Source organism: Myxine glutinosa, chromosome 6 (assembly GCF_964187855.1).
Source record: "Myxine glutinosa chromosome 6, kmMyxGlut1.1, whole genome shotgun sequence".
In the NCBI taxonomy this organism is placed as follows: Eukaryota; Metazoa; Chordata; class Myxini; order Myxiniformes; family Myxinidae; genus Myxine; species Myxine glutinosa.
In genome coordinates, this window is record NC_136266.1 from 143,965,554 (window position 1) to 143,986,420 (window position 20,867).

A 20,867-nucleotide genomic window follows, 5' to 3' on the forward strand; every position below is an offset into this window, starting at 1 on the left:
TAACCGCCAATAATTCGGAGTTCGCCTCGGGAGTAAAAACGATCGGTCATTCGTCACCCTGTGGTCTTAATCGCTGAGTGACGCAACAATATGTGCAAGGAACTGAACAGCATTGTCTCATGATAATTATCCGAACACAGACACATAATACAAGGTAGAAATTGATAACGATTTATAACACGTTCAGTGATCAAAGGTTCGTATTAAACGCATTACTTCTCATCTTCCCCACGAGATGTAATTATGACGCACTTACCGAGAACACCGCTAGTGTTCTATAGTGAAGGAAAGTTACGTCATTGGTTATATATGAAAGTTACGAAAGTTACGTCATTGGTTATATTGTGGTTTCCCGGAATCTCGCTGTCAGCCTCACCTGCGCAGTTTCTGCCGCTCACTTTCCTTCACTACAAGCGGATCTATTACAGGTGAGAGAGGCCGAAAGAGAGACTTTATGATTTGTTTGTTTTATTTGAGGAAATCAATGTTTTAACAAACGATCACGTCTTTGTAATGAAGAGACAATTGGATTAGTTAAAATATAACTGTGCAGTATTTATTGCAGGACTCCTTGGGCTGGCATTGGAGCTGAAAGTTATCTTCAGGTCACGTACGTGTCCGCTCTGAGCTGTCGGACAAAATATTAGCCTCTGTGAAGGCGAGTGTCGCTCTGCGTCGGCTGACAATTTAAAATAGTGTTATTAGAACATCTTGTATTACCCCATGCAGTGTTGAGAAAAATGACATATGGAACTTGGACATGAGGCTTTCTTACGACTTGGACATGGAACTTTATTGCGACTTGGACATGGGACTTTATTTCTACTTGGACGTGGGACGTCATTTGAAACAATTTATTGGAGGAAGAAGAAAAATAATCTTTCATGCCCCCCACCCTGAGAGTGCGAGTGGCAAATTTGATTGTCGAGACGGGGTAACATTTTGCCAACATACTGCTCGACTGAAGGTTATAGTACTGCTCGACTGAAGGTTATAGTACTGCTCCACTGAAGGTTATAGTACTGCTCGACTGAAGGTTATAGTACTGCTCGACTGAAGGTTATAGTACTGCTCGACTGAAGGTTATAGTACTGCTCGACTGAAGGTTATAGTACTGCTCGACTGAAGGTTAAAGTACTGCTCAACTGAAGGTTAAAGTACTGCTCAACTGAAGGATATAGTACTGCTCGACTGAAGGTTATAGTACTGCTCGACTGAAGGTTATAGTACTGCTCGACTGAAGGTTAAAGTACTGCTCGACTGAAGGTTAAAGTACTGCTCGACTGAAGGTTATAGTACTGCTCAACTGAAGGATATAGTACTGCTCAACTGAAGGTTATAGTACTGCTCAACTGAAGGTTATAGTACTGCTCAACTGACGGTTAAAGTACTGCTCAACTGAAGGATATAGTACTGCTCGACTGAAGGTTATAGTACTGCTCAACTGAAGGTTATAGTACTGCTCAACTGAAGGTTATAGTACTGCTCAACTGAAGGTTATAGTACTGCTCGACTGAAGGTTATAGTACTGCTCGACTGAAGGATATAGTACTGCTCGACTGAAGGTTATAGTACTGCTCAACTGAAGGTTATAGTACTGCTCAACTGAAGGTTAAAGTACTGCTCGACTGAAGGTTATAGTTCTGCTCAACTGAAGGTTAAAGTACTGCTCGACTGAAGGTTATAGTACTGCTCAACTGAAGGTTATAGTACTGCTCGACTGAAGGTTATAGTACTGCTCAACTGAAGGTTAAAGTACTGCTCGACTGAAGGTTATAGTACTGCTCAACTGAAGGTTATAGTACTGCTCAACTGAAGGTTATAGTACTGCTTGAAGGAGCTGGGGCTCCCACGTCGATCGGAAGAATGGACGCGACAAAAAGCTGGAATTCATCCGAGTTGCTTTCATCAAACCAAACACTCAGGCACTCTGAAAAGCCCGTTTATCGGGCAGCAATATATATACATATTATCCCGGAGCGTTTGCCCAGGAAAGGCGAGAGGGGGCGTGGCCCAGCGTCCCGACCGAGGCCTGGCAAGTTGAGCGCGGGCCTGCACGGGCGTCCTGGACGAGCCCGGCATGGTGATCGCTCCACGTCCTTGATAGGTGCAAGGCGATTGTGAAAACCCAGCGGTAGCCGCTACACACGTCCCCCCAGAATCGACTTGCACCGGCAGGGTCAATTTGAGGGGGGTCCTGATGACCCGGCCGAAGCGACCCCTGGCGGGTCGTGGGAGGGGGTCCGGTGTGGTGGTGGGCGGTCGAGTGGGGGGCACCGTGGACGGGGGGTGGCCTCGCCGCGGCAGAAGGGCCACCCGTGGTGGGTGGTCGACGTCCACGTGCGCCGGCTTGAGGCGGTCCACCGCAATCCGGTCCGACCTGCCGCCGATGTCGATGACGAACGACTTGTCGTCCCGTCGCAACACCCGGAAGGGCCCGTCGTACGGCGCCCGGAGTGGCCCCCGATGTGCGTCGTGACGCACAAAAACATACTCCGCTGTGCGAAGTGCTGGGGGGACGTAGGACTGGGGGTCACCGTGGTGGGATGTTGGCACGGGGGCAAACCGTCGGGCGGCCTCCTGGAGGTCCGAGCGCTGGTGAGCTGCGGACCAGGGACTGGTAGCGTCGGGCACGAATTCGCCGGGACGCGTAGCGCCTGGCCATAGACAAGCTCGGCGGTGGATGCCTGGAGGTCCTCCTTGGGGGCCGTGCGGAGGCCCAAAAGGACCCACGGCAGCCGGTCGGCCCAACCGCCGTCTTGAAGGCCGGCCATGAGCGCGGCCTTCATGGAGCGGTGGAATCGCTCGCACAACCCGTTTGCTTGGGGGTGGTAGGCCGTAGTATGGTGGAGATTGACCCCCAGGTTGCGGGCGACCGCGCCCCACAGCTCGGAGGTGAACTGTGGTCCGCGGTCTGATGAGATGTCCGCCGGTGCGCCGAAGCGGGCGACCCAGGTGGCGATGAAAGCCTGCGCCACGTCGGCGGTGGTGGTGGAGACGAGGGGAACGGCCTCCGGCCACCTGGTGGTCCTGTCCCCCATGGTGAGCAGGTGTGTGAACCCCCGTGACGGGGGGAGGGGGCCCACCAGATCCACGTTGACGTGGTCGAAACGTCGTTCGGGCACGGTGAAAGGTGCCAGCGGGGCCTGGGTGTGTCGGTGGACCTTGGCCCGTTGGCAGGCCGTGCAGGTGCTGGTCCAATCGCGGACGTCCCGACGAAGGCCGTGCCAGACGAATCGCGCCGACACCAGCTTCTGGGAAGCTTTCCGGCCCGGGTGGGAAAGGCCGTGGAGGGAGGCGAAGATGCGGCGTTGCCAGGTGACGGGCACGATGGGGCGAGGCTGGCCTTGGGAGACGTCGCAGAGCAGGACAGTGTCCGCGAAGGGGATGTCGGCCAGGCGGAGGCCCGTGTCCGCCGCCCGGAGGGCTTGCACCGTGGTGTCGGTGGTTTGGTCCGCCGCCATAAGCGCAAAGTCCACGCCCAGGTGGACCGCGTTCGCGCTGGCCCGGGAAAGACAGTCGGCCACGGCGTTGTTTTTGCCGGCGACGTGCGGGATGTCCGTGGTAAACTCCGACACGGCGGAGAGGTGGCACTGTTGGCGGGCCGACCACGGCTCCGTGACCTTGGCCATGGCGTAAACCAATGGCTTGTGGTCGACGAACGCCGTGAAAGGTCGGCCCTCCAGGAGGTGGCGGAAATGGCGGACGGCCAGGTGTAGACCGAGGAGCTCCCGGTCAAACGTGCTGTATTTGAGCTCGTTCGGCCGGAGCTGCCGGCTGAAAAAAGCGAGTGGCTGCCAAACCCCGTTCACCCATTACTCATGTACGGCGCCCACCGCGTAGTCGGAGGCATCCGTGGTGAGGGCGATGGGAGCGTTGAGCACCGGGTGAGCGAGCAGTGTTGTGACGGCGAGGGCCCGCTTTGAGCTTTGGAAGGCCGCATCCATTGCTGCGGACCAGGCGATGTCGTGCTTGGCCGGCTTGCCCCGGAGGGCTTCGTAGAGGGGCCGCATGAGTTGAGCAGCGCGGGGCACGAAGCGGTGATAAAAATTCACCATTCCCAGGAATTCCTGCAGGGCCTTTATGGTGCGGGGACGCGGGAACGTGGTGATGGCCTCGACCTTGGTTGGCAGCGGCACGGCCCCGTTCTTGGTGATGTGGTGGCCCAAAAAATCAACGGCCGTCGTGCCGAAGTGGCATTTGGCCGGGTTGACGATGAGGCCGTGCTCGCTGAGGCGCCCGAACAGTGTTCGGAGGTGGAGGAGGTGCTCGGCCCGGGACGTGCTGGCGACGAGGATGTCGTCCAGGTAAACGAAAAGGAACGGCAGGTCACGCAGCACGCCGTCCATCAAGCGCTGGAACGCCTGAGCCGCGTTCTTGAGACCAAACGGCATCCGCAAGAATTCGAATAAGCCGAACGGTGTGATGACTGCCGTTTTAGGGACGTCGGCCGCCCTGACAGGTACCTGGTGATATCCCCGTATGAGATCAATTTTCGAAAAAATGACCCGTCCCGCCAGACGGGCGGAGAAGTCTTGGATATGCGGGATCGGGTACCTGTCGGGGGTGGTAGCGTCATTGAGACGGCGGTAGTCGCCACACGGGCGCCATCCACCCCCCGGCTTTGGCACGATGTGCAGTGGCGAGGCCCACGCGCTATCGGAGCGCCGCACGATGCCGAGGTGCTCCAACGCGTCGAATTCAGCCTTCGCCACGGCGAGCTTGGCTGGGTCGAGGCGGCGGGCCCTGGCGTAGACCGGCGGGCCCGTGGTTGGTATGTGGTGCTCGATCCCATGCTGTACTGCGACGGCCGAAAACGTCGGCCACGTGAGGGCCGGGAACTCCGTGAGCAGGCGAGCAAACTCGTTCGCCGCCGGGACGGCGCATGCCAGCTCGGTCGGCGTGGAGCTGCTCAATGTGCATACCAGGGAGCTGAAGGTTTCGGCGTTGATTAAACGACGCCGTTGGACGTCCACCAGCAGTCCGTGTGCGCAGAGGAAGTCGGCGCCTAGCAGAGCCATGGGCACGTTTGCGGTTACAAACGTCCAAGCAAAGCGTTGGCCGCCGAAGCAGAGGGTGACGTTGCGCGGGCCGAAGGTGCGGATGGTCGATCCGTTGGCCGCAACCAAGGAGGGGCCGCAAACCGCAGATTGCCTGTCCTGGTCAGAGGCGGGTATGACGCTCAGTTGGGCGCCGGTGTCGCACAGGAAGCGCCGTCCGGACGCTTTATCCGTGATGAACAGTAAGTTGCCCGTGTGGCCGGCGCTCATGGCTGGTAATGAACGCCGGCCCGGCCGTTTCCCGGCCTGCCGAAGGTGCACGGGGGTCGGCATGTCCGGGCCTTCTGTCCGAACCTGGCATGATAGTAACACCACGCTTGGTCAGGTGGAGGCCCCGGTCGTCGTGCTGGAGGTGGTCGGCTCGGTGTAGCGGCCGCCAATTGCGTCGGCAGTTCGGTCGTCGACCGTGCCGGGTGCTCGGGCGCCATGGGTGTTGCGTCGGACGGCGGTGGGTCCCATGTCGCCGCTGCGATGCGCTGTCCTGCGGCGGAGATCTTGTCGGCTTCTCTGGCAAGGGCCCGGGGATCTGTGATCGTCGTGCTTGCCAGGGCGAGGCGTACCGGGTTAGGCAGCTGACGGAGGAACAGCTCCCGGAACAGGAATGCCGGAGAGTGCTCGCCGAGCAGTGAAAGCATGTAGTCCATTCGCTCGGAAGGGCGCGTGTCGCCGAGCTCGGGCAGGTCGAGCAGGCGCCGTGCGCGTTCCGCCGATGGGAGGGCGAAAGCGTCGAGGAGAAGCTTCTTAATCGCGCCGTATTTGTCAGCGGCTGGCGGGCTCTCGAGGAGGCTCAGGGCGCGGGCCGCGGTGGCCGAACCGAGCGCTGCTACCACATGGTGGAAGCGGGTGTCATCGGCCGTGATGCCTCGCAGGGCGAACAGGGAATCCGCCTGTGCGAACCAAACCGCCGCGTGAGCCTCCCAGAAGGTAGGCAGTTTAAGGGCGACTGCCGTGTCCATGTCGGTAGGTCACCAATGAAGGAGCTGGGGCTCCCACGTCGATCGGAAGAATGGACGCGACAAAAAGCTGGAATTCATCCGAGTTGCTTTAATCAAACCAAACACTCAGGCACTCTGAAAAGCCCGTTTATCGGGCAGCAATATATATACATATTATCCCGGAGCGCTTGCCCAGGAAAGGCGAGAGGGGGCGTGGCCCAGCGTCCTGGCTGCGGCCTGGCAAGTTGAGGGCGAGCCTGCCCGGGCGTCCCGACCGAGGCCTGGCAAGTTGAGCGCGGGCCTGCCCGGGCGTCCTGGACGAGCCCGGCATGGTGATCGCTCCGCGTCCTTGATAGGTGCAAGGCGATTGTGAAAACCCAGCGGTAGCCGCTACATGCTCAACTGAAGGTTATAGTACTGCTCAACTGAAGGTTATAGTACTGCTCAACTGAAGGTGAAAGTACTGCTCAACTGAAGGTTATAGTACTGCCCAACTGAAGGTTATAGTACTGCTCAACTGAAGGTTATAGTGCTGCTCAACTGAAGGTTATAGTACTGCTCAACTGAAGGTTGTAGTGCTGCTCAACTGAAGGTTATAGTTCTGCTCAACTGAAGGTTAAAGTACTGCTCGACTGAAGGTTAAAGTACTGCTCAACTGAAGGTTATAGTTCTGCTCGACTGAAGGTTATAGTACTGCTCAACTGAAGGTTATAGTACTGCTCAACTGAAGGTTATAGTACTGCTCAACTGAAGGTTATAGTACTGCTCGGCTGAAGGTTATAGTACTGCTCAACTGAAGGTTATAGTACTGCTCAACCGAAGGTTATAGTACTGCTCAACTGAAGGTTATAGTACTGCTCAACTGAAGGTTATAGTACTGCTCAACTGAAGGTCAAAGTACTGCTCAACTGAAGGTTATAGTACTGCCCAACTGAAGGTTATAGTACTGCCCAACTGAAGGTTATAGTACTGCTCAACTGAAGGTTATAGTACTGCTCAACTGAAGGTTATAGTACTGCTCGACTGAAGATTATAGTACTGCTCAACTGAAGGTTATAGTACTGCTCAACTGAAGGTTATAGTACTGCTCAACTGAAGGTTATAGTACTGCTCAACTGAAGGTTATAGTACTGCCCAACTGAAGGTTATAGTACTGCCCAACTGAAGGTTATAGTACTGCTCAACTGAAGGTTATAGTGCTGCTCAACTGAAGGTTATAGTACTGCTCAACTGAAGGTTGTAGTGCTGCTCAACTGAAGGTTATAGTTCTGCTCAACTGAAGGTTAAAGTACTGCTCGACTGAAGGTTAAAGTACTGCTCGACTGAAGGTTATAGTTCTGCTCAACTGAAGGTTATAGTACTGCTCAACTGAAGGTTGTAGTGCTGCTCAACTGAAGGTTGTAGTGCTGCTCAACTGAAGGTTATAGTTCTGCTCAACTGAAGGTTAAAGTACTGCTCGACTGAAGGTTAAAGTACTGCTCGACTGAAGGTTATAGTACTGCTCAACTGAAGGTTATAGTACTGCTCAACTGAAGGTTATAGTACTGCTCAACTGAAGGTTATAGTACTGCTCAACTGAAGGTTATAGTACTGCTCAACTGAAGGTTATAGTACTGCTCAACTGAAGGTCAAAGTACTGCTCAACTGAAGGTTATAGTACTGCTCAACTGAAGGTTATAGTACTGCCCAACTGAAGGTTATAGTACTGCTCAACTGAAGGTTATAGTGCTGCTCAACTGAAGGTTATAGTACTGCTCAACTGAAGGTTGTAGTGCTGCTCAACTGAAGGTTATAGTACTGCTCAACTGAAGGTCAAAGTACTACTCAACTGAAGGTCATAGTACTGCTCAACTGAAGGTTATAGTACTGCTCAAATGAAGGTTATAGTACTGCTCAACTAAAGGTCAAAGTACTGCTCAACTGAAGGTTATAGTACTGCTCAACTGGAGGTATAGTACTGCCCAACTGAAGGTTAACGTACTGCTCAACTGAAGGTTATAGTACTGCTCAACTGAAGGTTAAAGTACTGCTCAACTGAAGGTTATAGTACTGCTCAACTGAAGGTTATAGTACTGCTCAACTGAAGGTTATAGTACTGCTCAACTGAAGGTTATAGTACTGCTCAACTGAAGGTTATAGAACTGCTCGACTGAAGGTTATAGTACTGCTCAACTGAAGGTTATAGTACTGCTCAACTGAAGGTTATAGTACTGCTCAACTGAAGGTTATAGTACTGCTCAACTGAAGGTTATAGTACTGCTCAACTGAAGGTCAAAGTACTGCTCAACTGAAGGTTATAGTACTGCTCAACTGAAGGTTATAGTACTGCTCAACTGAAGGTTATAGTACTGCTCAACTAAGGGAAAGTTATAGTACTGCTCAACTAATGGTTATAGTACTGCTCAACTAAGTGAAGGTTATCGTACTGCTCAACTGAAGGATATAGTACTGCTCAACTGAAGGTTATAGTACTGCTCAACTGAAGGTTATAGAACTGCTCGACTGAAGGTTATTGTACTGCTCGACTGAAGGTTATAGTACTGCTCGACTGAAGGTTGTAGTACTGCTCAACTGAGCAGCTCCGCATGCCTCACCACACGTCGTTTCAGAGGGATAGGCATACTTGACTATTTCGGTGTCTTTTGGGTCTTCGGGGTCTTTCCCCCCCCCCCCCCCCCCCCCCATACAAGATCGAGGCTTGTGAAAGAGCTAACATTATTCACACAAATAGACAAACCGACACATAAAACATATAATAAGGGGAGCGGTAGACAAGATGGGGAGAGGCGGAAGGACACAAACACAACATTTGAGAACAGGGACATCGAGAGATCTGTGGGAGGGAGAGGGCTTTGGGTGGGGGCATGGGAAGGGGGGGGGGTGGGAGAGGTATAAAACATATGGACAGTGCAAGGACTTCCAGGAAAGAAGTTGGAATTTCAAAAAAAGTGGATCGGGTGAATTAGCAGGGGTAGAAAAGATCAAGGTTTTGGATGGGGGAAGATAAGAGATGGTGGTGAACAGCTGTTTTAAAGACCTGGAGGGAGGAATGGGATTGAATGGAGTGTGGGAGTTTGTTCCAGAGGCGGGAGAAAAGAGGAATGAAAGAGTGAAGGTGAGCAGATAGCCTAGATTTCGGCAGTTTAACCATAAGAGGGTTGCTGGCAGATATTGTGCGACCTGCAGGAATATTTGTGGACAACACAGAGAGAGCTGGGGGAGCAAGGCCAAAGAGGACTCGGTAGAAGACAGAGACCACCAACCTGCCTGCGGTGAGTGAGTGAAAGGCCCCTCAGAATCAGCTTCATCACGGGAGATTCCAATGATTCTGAAAGCTTTGGTTTCAACAGCGTGAAGACGAGCTAGGTGTGAGGCAGGAGCACCGGCCCAGAGGGGAGAACAGTATTCCATTGAGCTGCGGATGAAAGCCTTGTATGTGGTGAGGAGCTCAGGTGTGCCAAGGTCGGACTTGGCACGACGGAGGATGCCCAGTCGGCGACTGGCTTTGGAGGCCAGCTTGGAAATGTGGTTTTTCCAAGAAAGATCCTAGCAGATAGTGAGACCCAAAAGCTTGAGCGACAGTACTTCTTGGAGAGGATTGTTGAGAAAGTAGATGGGACGGTTGTCCAGTCGGTCTTTTTGGAGAGACAAGGTGAGTGTGAGATTTGTCAAAATTGAAAGACATGTTCCACTTTCTTGACCAGTCTGTGATTTTGTCCAGGTCTGCAGAGAGTGAGGAGGCTGCAGACTGCCGATCTGAGGGATGAGGAATGGAGCGACAGAGAGTAGAGTCATCAGCAAAGAGATAGAGAGAATTTTCCAGAGAGTCGGAGAGATCATTGATAAAGACCAGAAAAAGCACAGGGCGCAGAACACTGCCTTGGGGAACTCCAGCCTGAACAGGAAGGGGGAGATGAGAGAAATCCATTCAGGGCCACACGTTGACTACAACCAGAGAGGAAGTCCGCAAGCCAATCGTTGAGATTTCCATGGATACCATAGGAGGAGAGTTTGGTGAGCAGAGCTGGGTGCCAGACCGTATCGAAGGCACATGATATGTCAAGGGAGACAGCTCTGATTTCCTGTTTGGCATTGAGGACAGCCAAACAGGAAATTGTTGTTGAGACAATCCAGAAGCAGCATGTCCAGAGTAGAATGACCTGGTCTGAATCCAAATTGATGATCGGAGATCAAGCCATTGGAGAAGAGGAAAGATTTCATATCCGAAGCAATGATGGATTCCATGACTTTGCTGATAATTGGGAGCAGGCTGATTGGTCTGTAGTTGCAAGGATCTGTTTTTGCACATTTTTTGCGTAAAGCGGTAATGTTTGCTGATTTCCAAGATGCTGGCAGATGACCTTGAGCAAAAGAGAGGGTGAAAAGAACAGAGAGAGGGTGAGATAGGGCGGCAGAGCAGGATTTTAGGACCGTTGGGCTGATGCCGTCTGGTCTAGTTGCAGAATCAGTCGAGGTTTGACAAAAAACTTCTCCACCTTGTCAGGAGAGAAGGACACAGAGTCCAGGAGCCGTTTGGTTCGACTGGGTAAGGTGGGAACAGAGAGAGATGGGTTTGGGACACATGATTTTGAGGCAAACACAGAGTTGAGGCATTCGGCTTTGTCACGTGCAGTGTCAACTGTGTCGCTATTTGAGGTAAGGGAGGGGCTGGAGGGGGAACAAACACCAGAAACGGATTTGACCAGACACCACCAGGATTTGGAGGAAGGAGACAGGTTTGAGAGTTCATTCTTGAGTGTGGAGAGATAGTGCTTCCTGGCACTCCTGAGGGTGGACACACACTTGCTCCGAGCTTGGTGGAAGGAACTGAGATTGCTTGCAGTTGGATTAGCCTTCCAAGAGGCAAAGGCAAGTTGTTTCAGGGCAACTGCCTCACCACAAGATTCAGTGTACCATGGACGGGAGGAAGGGTAAGACAACTGAAGACGAGATGGGATAAATCTGTGCATGAGAGAGAGCAGTTTTCTTTGGAAGAATTCCCAGGAAGAATTGATGTCAGAGGCAGTAGAGATGGGAGACCAGTCCAGATGATTGATGGCTGCTTGCAGCCCGTGCCAGTTGGCCTGAGTGAAATGCCAGACTCGTCGGCGCTGTGGAGGCTATCTGAGAATGGCCAGGGAGATGTCCACTTCAACAAGAACATGATCAGAAGAACTGATTGGAGCAGAAGAAGAGCAGCAGACATTTGCAGTGAAGTTTGGCATAACCAATTATGGAAGAGAAGATACTCCATTGACTGAGATCCGGGTCGGGAAATTGACAGATTGTGTGGAGCGGCACAGAGCGGAACTGTGACCCAGTGAGTCACAGAAGTCCTTTGCTGAGGTGCCATGACTGGTGAGAGAGGAACCCACACCCAGCCAGCTGGCGTGACGACAGTTGACTTCGTCACATATGAGGAAGAGAGTTGGGATGAGTGGATAGAAGTTGGTCCATGTTGTCAGACAGCAAAATGTAAATGGAGTCATCATTGTTTGGAGGACGGTACAGAACACATATGAACAAAAGGTGGGAGTGGAGAGGAAGCCATAGCCAGAGGTACTCCTGTGGGTGGGGTGGAGAGAGGGCAGTGCAAGGAGAGTGAGGAAGAGAGTTTTTGATAAAGATAGCAACCCCACCACCAGGACGAGGCTCAGGTCTATCATACCGGAGCAGCGAGTAAGCAGGAAGAGATATTAAGGAATCAGAGACATCTTAAAGGAGGAAAGTTTCTGTTGAGCAGATCATTTCTGGATTGGCAGAAGCAACCTGTATGGAGAGATCAGTCAGGTTTGAGCGAAGGCCCCGGATGTTTGAAGTCCATACCGTTAATGAAGAGAGGGGGAGCATCGGGTGCAGGACAGGGGAGGGGAGGGGTAGGGTAAGATGAAGGATGAGAGGGGGAGGTAGGGAGAGCAGTTGATAGTGTGTCAGAGATTACAGAAGAGGTACAAGAAAGGGAAGGATGAGGAGGACGAAAGGTTTGACGGTGATGGGATGAGGCACAGTGAGGGGTTGTTTGAGGGGGGGCCGAGGAAAGTAGAAGTTTGGGGGAGGTGGAGGTATGAGATAGAAGGGAGACGAAGTGGGGAGGAGGCAGCTTTGAGAAGGAGGTGGGAGGGAGAATTGGAGAGGAATGGTATGGGGGGAGATTTGAAAGGGAGGGGTTGGGGGGTAGTTTAGGAGTGGAGGGGCAAGGCGGGAGTTTAGGAGTGGAGGGGCAAAGGGGGAGTTTAGGAGTGGAGGGGCAAGGGGGGAGTTTAGGAGTGGAGGGGCAAGGGGGGAGTTTAGGAGTGGAGGGGCAAGGGGGGAGTTTAGAAAGTGGATGATTAATGAAAGACTGTAGCGGTTACCGCTGGATGCACACAATCGCCTTGCACCGGCCAGAACACAGCCAGACGCGCCTCTCCCGGGCATGCCCGGACTCACTGTTCCCGGGCACGCCCGGTCTCGTCTTTCCCGGGCATGCCCGCTCTCGCCTTTCCAGGGCTCGCCCAGAGCGTCCGGGCATGCCCGCTATCGCCTTTCCAGGGCTCGCCCAGAGCGTCCGGGCATGCCCGCTATCGCCTTTCCAGGGCTCGCCCAGAGCGTCCGGGCATGCCCGCTATCGCCTTTCCAGGGCTCGCCCAGAGCGTCCGGGCATGCCCGCTATCGCCTTTCCAGTGCTCGTCCAGAGCGCCCGGGCACGCCCAGCCTCGACTTGCCAGGCCGCAGCCAAACACGCCCGGGCAGGTCCAGACTCGCCTTTCCAAGGCTCGCCCTTGATACCCGGGCATGCCCGGTATAGCTTTTGCCGGGCAAACTTCCCGACATAAATGTGTATATATATTGCTGCCCGATAAACGGGCTTTTCAGAGTACCCGAGTGTGATACATTTATTAAACCTACTCGGACGAATTTCCATCTTTGGTCGCGTCAATTCTTTCAACTCGCGTTGGAGCCCAGCTCCTTCAAGACGAACATTGATAACAAATTGGGTTTATTGTGATTTTCAAGTTAGCGATCCGTTTAAGAACGATGGAGGAGGGATGGAATGAATGTGAATTTAGAACATGTAGTGAGGGAGAAGTATAAGAGATTGAATTATTTTTTTTTGGAAGTGGAATGAGCTGGAGAGGAAATTGAAAAAAGCCTTTTAAATAGGAAGAAAAACAGCATGTTGTCATATACCACTGAATAAAACCACTGCAGGTCTTTTGGGTCTTCGGGGTCTTTTCGATCCTGAAGACCTTTAATGGTATTTTTGGTATTTCGGGTGTTTTGAGTCTTCGGGGTCTTCAGGGTCTTTTGGGTCTTAAGGGTCTTTTGGTTCCCCTGAGTCTTTAAGAATATTTTGGGGTTTTGGGTCTTCAGGGTATTTTGGGTCTTTGGGGTGTTTTGGGTCTTCGGGGTGTTTTGGGTCTTCGGGGTGTTTTGGGTCTTCGGGGTGTTTTGGGTCTTCGGGGTGTTTTGGGTCTTCGGGGTGTTTTGGGTCTTCGGGGTGTTTTGGGTCTTCGGGGTGTTTTGGGTCTTCGGGGTGTTTTGGGTCTTCGGGGTGTTTTGGGTCTTCGGGGTGTTTTGGGTCTTCGGGGTGTTTTGGGTCTTCGGGGTGTTTTGGGTCTTCGGGGTGTTTTGGGTCTTCGGGGTGTTTTGGGTCTTCGGGGTGTTTTGGGTCTTCGGGGTGTTTTGGGTCTTCGGGGTGTTTTGGGTCTTCGGGGTGTTTTGGGTCTTCGGGGTGTTTTGGGTCTTCGGGGTGTTTTGGGTCTTCGGGGTGTTTTGGGTCTTCGGGGTGTTTTGGGTCTTCGGGGTGTTTTGGGTCTTCGGTGTGTTTTGGGTCTTCGGTGTGTTTTGGGTCTTCGGGGTGTTTTGGGTCTTCGGGGTGTTTTGGGTCTTCGGGGTGTTTTGGGTCTTCGGGGTGTTTTGGGTCTTCGGGGTGTTTTGGGTCTTCGGGGTGTTTTGGGTCTTCGGGGTGTTTTGGGTCTTCGGGGTGTTTTGGGTCTTCGGGGTGTTTTGGGTCTTCGGGGTGTTTTGGGTCTTCGGGGTGTTTTGGGTCTTCGGGGTGTTTTGGGCCTTCGGGGTGTTTTGGGCCTTCGGGGTGTTTTGGGCCTTCGGGGTGTTTTGGGCCTTCGGGGTGTTTTGGGCCTTCGGGGTGTTTTGGGTCTTCGGGGTGTTTTGTGTCTTCGGGGTGTTTTGGGTCTTCGGGGTGTTTTGGGTCTTCGGGGTGTTTTGTGTCTTCGGGGTGTTTTGTGTCTTCGGGGTGTTTTGGGTCTTCGGGGTGTTTTGGGTCTTCGGGGTGTTTTGGGTCTTCGGGGTGTTTTGGGTCTTCGGGGTGTTTTGGGCCTTCGGGGTGTTTTGGGCCTTCGGGGTGTTTCGGGTCTTCGGGGAGTTTTGGGTCTTCGCGCGCGGTGTTTTGGGTCTTTAGGGCCTTTTGCATCTTCGGAGCCTTTTGGGTGTTCGGGGCCTTTTGGGTGTTCGGGGCCTTTTGGGTGTTCGGGGCCTTTTGGGTGTTCGGGGCCTTTTGGGTGTTCGGGGCCTTTTGGGTGTTTGTGTCTTCAGTGTATTTTGGGTCTTTCGGATATTTGGGTCTTTTCGGGTATTTTGGGTATTCAGGGGTCTTGGTGGTCTTAAGGTTCTTGGGGAACTTAAAGGGGTCGTCAAATCCCAAAGGTCTGAGGGGTCTCAGTAGTCTAAACGTAATTAAGAGTTCACCAGACTGTGTTTTGGGTGTTAAATTTATTTGAAGAAGAAGAAGAAGACGTTTTTGTCGCATATACACATACATAACCATGTACGTTTGCTCTATTATAATAAGAAGATGTGACATGTGCTTTATTTGGCAAAGAATTCACACACAAATTAGTGATATTTCTCAAGGTAAATCCTGAACAATGTTTTCTCTTCCAGGCAAGCGCCAGATTTTACTGTTGGTATAAAGACCATGAGTGATTGGGAAGCACATTTTCACTGGCTTACTGAGGATCTTCCCCATGCCTGGAGTATAACCCCGGATGAAAACCTCATTCCAGCCGAAACAGGACAAAGATTAAGTGATGAATGGCGCCAGTACACCTCCCAGTGTAAACTCAAGTAAATATTTACATTGTCCATTTTTACCTCGTATACCTCATGTGGACGGTGGTTATTCTTTTTCACGTCTGTCTGTCTGTGAGCTGGATATCTCAAAACGTTTTGCACGGATTTGGATGAAATCTGGTGGACAGTTTGGAAGTACGACAAGGATGAATGGATTCGATTTCGTTGAAGATTCGGATGCATTTTTTTATAAGTGATTCTTCACCATTGAGAGATAGTGCCAAAAAATATGTACAGCAGAGCACGATATTTCAAAAATTATGGACAGATGATAAAGTTTGTGGATGAGTTGGTTATGTGACGAGAACAATCCGATTAGGTTTTGGTTCAGATCCGAATACAAATCCGGCCCATCAGTGGGATACAAAACAAACTGTTCAGCCTGGTGGAGGTATGCTCTCTACCGAGTACCGTTCTGTAGTTGGCCCTTCCCATCTGCAGCAGGGGACAGGTGCGGTGCGTGTGCGCGTGCGCGTGTGTGCGCGTGTGTGCGCGTGTGTGTCTCTGGGACGTAACATTTTTTTTTTTTTGAGCTATTCTTAGCAAATTTCCACCAAAGCGTTGTTATGATAATACGGAGAAGGGAAATTAATTATTTTGGCAAAAGGTCAAAGGTCAGCATCACATAAAATCGTCAATTTTCATCGTTGACCTGAAATTTTAAGAATTTGCATATTGGTTCACTGAATTGGTTCACCAATAAAAAGCTACAGGTTGATTGCTTTTGTTTTTAGATCAAAAGGTCAAGGTTGCATAAGGTCAAGGTTGGTCAAAGGTCAAGGTCAAGGTTGCATCAAATATTCAATTTTCACCTGATTGACCTGAAATTTCAAGAATTTGCAAATTGGGTCACATAATTTGTTCACCAATCAAAAGCTAGAAGCTGATTATTTTTTAGATCTAAATCTCAAAGGTCAAGACTGCATAAAATCATTTAAAAATATTTTTTTATTTTTTTTTCTGTTGTCCTTATTTGGAGCATATGGAAGTAGAAGAAGTCTGAATACAAATGGACGCGGACTGGCTTTGCATTTTCAGATGCTTTCTAGTTTTTGAATTATTTTGTTTTTCTCATGTAATACACAGTGCCCTGACAGAATAAAATGAACACCCGAATTGTGAATAAAATCTATTTTAACAATCCCAGACACAAACGCACTCAAATGGATAAAGATAATAGTATCTGGTAGTATGACTTTAACCAGATTGGGTGAGATAGGCCGAATGATAATAGTAGTGTTTACTGACATTTTTAACATCTCATTTTTTTGACCCTTGCACCGACATGTTTCAAGAAATCTGTTATTATTCCTGTGCCTAAAAAAAATCTAAGGTGTCATGTGTTAAATGATTGCTGCCCAGTGGCACTCACCTATGTAGTTTATTATTTATTTTTTGGGATGCAATATCGAGGCTCGTGTAAGAGGTAACATTAATCACAAAAAAAAAACGGACACATAAAACATATAATAACAAGAAAAAGAGCAATTAGAGATTGCAAACCCTCACCAGGATGTATTTTCAGTGGTTTTTAAGGCTTTTGTGTTAAAACAAATATGGCGGCCGAACCACGTGACCGATGACGTCATTTTTAAAATAAACTAATTTATTCCTAGATTATACTCAAGAAATTTCATCTTGATCGAATGAAGTTTTGTACTTGTCGAATTATGACGTCATAATGGAGGCACCTATGACATCATTAACATATTTTATTCCGCATGGAGATGCTTTACAATGAGCCATGTCTCCATTTTTTCTATTCAGCACTTTCGGAGATATAGAGGTGCAAAGATTTTCGTTTTTTCCAAGATGGCGGCCGAATCACGTGACCGATGACGTCATCATTTATTTTTTTTCTCACCAGTTTATGCCAACATGGCGCTCAAGAAATTTTATCTTGATTGGATGAAGTTTTGTACTTGTCGAATTATGACATCATAATGGAGGCACCTATGACATCATCATTAACATATTTTATTCGGCATGGAGAGTTCTTTACAATGAGGCATGTTTCAATTTTTTATATTCAGCGATTTTCGAAATGTGGAGGTGCAAAGTTTTTCGATTTTTCCAAGATGGCGGCCGAACCACGTGACATATGACGTCATAATTTATCATTAAAAAATTCTGCAGGTGGAATTGCACATATCGTGAAAATTTCCTGTCAATCGGACCAACGGTTGCAGAGAAAATCATATTTATTATGTGCGGACAAACAGACAAACAAACGGACTCAAATGCAATACGCTCTCCTCTGGCGAGGGTAATAAAGGGAGCGGTAGACAAGATGGGGAGGGAGGGGAAAGCACACAAGTACAACATTTGAGAGCAGGGACATTGGGAGATCTGTGGGAGGGAGAGGGCTTGGGGGGAGAAGGCATGGGAAGGGGGGTGGGGTGGGAGAGGTATAAAACATATGGATACTGCTAGGACTTCCAGGAAAGAAGTTGGTATTTCAAAAAAGTGGATCTGGGGTGAATTAACGGGGGTAGAAAGATCAAGGTTTTGGAAGGGGGGAGATAAGAGATGGTGGTGAACAGCTGTTTTAAAGACCTGGAGGGAGGAGTGGGATTGAAGAGAGTGAGGGAGTTTGTTCCAGAGGCGGGAGAAAAGAGGAATGAAAGAGTGAAGGTGAATCGAGAGTCTTGATTTTGGCAGTTTCACCAAAGAGGGTTGCTGGCAGATCTTGCGCGATCTGTCGGAGTGTTTGGGGGACAGAGCACAGACAGAGCTGAGGGAGCAAGGCCGGAGAGGAGTCGATAGAAGACAGAAAGACCACCAACCTGCCTGCGGTGAGTGAGTGAAAGGCCCCTCAGAATCGGCTTCATCACGGGAGATTCCAATGATTATGAAAGCTTTGGTTTCAACAGCGTAAAGCCGAGCTAGGTGTGAGGCAGCAGCACCAGCCCAGAGGGGAGAGCAGTATTCCATTGAGTTGCGGATGAAAGCCTTGTATGTGGTGAGGAGCTCAGGTGTGCCAAGGAAGGACTTCACTCGACGGAGGATGCCCAGTCGGTGACTGGCTTTGGAGGCCAGCTTGGAAATGTGGTTTTCCCAGGAAAGATCATGGACCCATTAGATGACCATCAGGATTCGAGGGCCGTTTGAGAATGCCAGGGAGTACCGGCCAACGCACATGCTATTTTATTTACCACATGTTATTTACCACAAAGAATGCCAGGGAGTACCACATGTTATTTTATTTATTTCTCCCGATGTCTGTATACGAGTCAGTCTGGAGTGTCTCTCATTTAGGAAATATAGTTTACCTCAACGTTAATTTCTTTATTGCCTGCATTATTTTTCATTAAATTATTATTTGTTGCATTTTCAATACCTTGTGTTCTGTCTTGTTTATCCGTGGTGGGTTCGAGGAAGCCCAGTGAACTCCATACAGGTAAGCCCTTGCTCCCCTCCACCCCGCACGTATCACTACCGCCATAGTTTTGGGTATACGCTTCGGAGTTAAAGGTCGTTTTGGCCACCTGTTGCCCTGCAGTCTTCACCACAGGGTAGACGCAACAATATTTTCTCTATTTGTGGAAGTGATATCATTTTCTTTCTTTTAAAACGTTTTACAAGTTTGACCTCAGACGATTCTGTAAATAAAATGATCGGTTATATGGATTGTTTACTTTTCAAGAGAACTGGAGAGGGAATGGGGCCAATGTAACATTTCTACATAAAAGTGGGGGAAGCCAAATGTAGGTGAGGATTGGTATCTTTACAAATATGTGGGGGGGCTGCCTAATCCCCAATGCCCTAATAGTAGATTTGTGCAATAATTTATCATTGTCTTCACTCTTCATTCAGATTCGTCTGCCCAACATGTGATCACAAGTGGACTTCAATAGAAGGAAAGGTTATCTTTCACTTCCGTCTGCTGAGGAACGATGTTCACGGAGAAGTACGCGTGCGGACCTTTAAACAAGCATGTAAGCCATGCAGTTCTTCTTCCAACGTTGTGATGATCGAACCAAGTTGGTATGAGGATGAGAAGGAAGTAGTCTTGAGCCGTCTGAAGAAGCGCATAAAGAAAATATATTATGATGCTCCAGTGCCTCGCACTACGATTGACAACGGCCGACGTGCCCAGATGGGTGCACCACACCAAGAAGGTTTGTGCGAGGCCTGTCGTCTTGGCATCTGTGCTGATAAATAATTCGAGGTGAAATCGTATCCAAGTTGCGACCCAGGCGCCATTACCGCTTCTCTCCGCTACGTGGCTACTATACGAACTTAGTCCCGAGACGTGAAGCGCAGTCCTGAGACATTTATCATGCTTTATCCACGTGTATGCTTAGAATGGTAAAGGAACTACTTTTCATATCGCTTGCTCACGTGCTTGATTATGATACTCTTTCTTGCTCATATATTTGTCATATATTGATCCTATGATTGCTTAATTCTCTTTCAGATATTGCTGGTGTTCGATACAGATTAAACTCACCTTCTGAGACCCTGTTGTAGAACTGATTATTTTACAACAATGATCAATACAATGATACAATATAATGATACAATAAATAATCAATACAATCAATACAATCAATGCAATCAATATAATGTTTGTAAGCTTTTCGGGAATGTCAATTAGCAGGCGATTGAAAATGCAAGTGTTAGGGGTGTAATAACTGCTTTAACCAGAAGGTGACCACTTGCTGTATCCCTTCTTGGCAATGCCAACCTAGATTCCTGAATTTAGAGGTGTTGCGTTTTCAGCGCATAAACTTAGCATGGCATCACTTTTGGCTTTACATCTCAGGCGGGAGTAATAATTCTGATATATATATATATATATATTTAATGCAAACCAAATTATAAAAAGATTTTACAAAACGATTCAAATGGCAGAGCTAGTTTGAAATGTGCACACATTCTATGTAAATTAGTTTTCTTATATCTGTGCAATAGATTTGTGAGTATAAGTAATTGGTCAGGATATGTCAGCATACGATCCACGAAGCTGCTTTATTTTGCCTCTTTAAAGTGATTCCTTCCCCGCTCCCAATTCCGGTACATTTACCCTTTGGGTCTTTTCTTTCAACCATTCACCCCCCTTTTACTCCCCCTTTTACTCCCCCTTTTACTCCCCCTTTTACTCCCTCTTTTACTTCCCCTTCCACTGCTAACCTGGTTGAGCTTGATAAACCATGATTAACGTCCTTGCCTTTATTTCTGTGTTCCACCACGTTATTAAACCTTAATTTAAATGTCCCCCATGGTGCTTGTTGCTAATTTGCCCATATTTAAATCAACTGAAAGTAACCCTCAGGAGTGCCCGACGTCAGGATGGGCATAGAGTGGGCGTGGCTAATGTTACACCTGCTATCTGTTAGTCAAGGGACAGAGGGAGGACATTGCCTCTGAGGTGTCGAGTCTAGGTTCGATTAATCTATCTGATTTTATAATGTTGAATTGCTGTTTTGCAGGCTGAGCATTCTATCAAAAAAGGTGCAATGCCAGTCGAATGAGGCGTTACGCTAGCTACTTGTCGCCAGTATCGATTAATTATCGGAGGCATCAAATATCAATTGTGGCGTATTTCGAGGATGAGTATCATATATTTATATTTATATATTTATATATATATATATATATATATATATATATATATATATATATATATATATATATATTGTTACGACCTGGCCCCTGCGTGAAGGGCTCGGGGTACTGCCTATAGCTCCGGAGATCCTAATAGATGTGCTTGGGAGACCAATACGTTCCCCATGGGCGGGTCGTGCCGTATGAGCAGTCAGAAGTGACCGAGCGAAGTTACCATCCAAATGCTGAC

At 49.3% G+C, this 20,867-nt stretch overlaps 1 protein-coding gene across 1 annotated transcript; it reads left to right on the forward strand.

The window, feature by feature from the left end:
- The first annotated feature begins 278 nt into the window (after positions 1–278).
- Positions 279–20,287, forward strand: LOC137429274 (receptor-transporting protein 3-like). The gene is made up of 4 exons (XM_068119243.2): positions 279–428; positions 566–610; positions 14,879–15,061; positions 18,884–20,287. The coding sequence occupies exons 1-4, from the start codon at positions 310–312 to the stop codon at positions 19,230–19,232; spliced, it is 696 nt and encodes a 231-aa protein (XP_067975344.2). The 5' UTR covers positions 279–309; the 3' UTR covers positions 19,233–20,287.
- Positions 20,288–20,867: the final 580 nt, after the last annotated feature.

What these genes read in the sequence shown, in the direction of transcription:
- LOC137429274 (XM_068119243.2), top strand. Translation starts at nt 310, where the DNA reads ATGAAAGTTACGAAAGTTACGTCATTGGTTATATTGTGGTTTCCCGGA. An exon ending in TACAAGCGGATCTATTACAG is followed by an intron (nt 429 to 565) that starts GTGAGAGAGGCC and finishes TATTTATTGCAG; the next exon opens with GACTCCTTGGGCTGGCATTG. An exon ending in ACCTCCCAGTGTAAACTCAA is followed by an intron (nt 15,062 to 18,883) that starts GTAAATATTTAC and finishes CTCTTCATTCAG; the next exon opens with ATTCGTCTGCCCAACATGTG.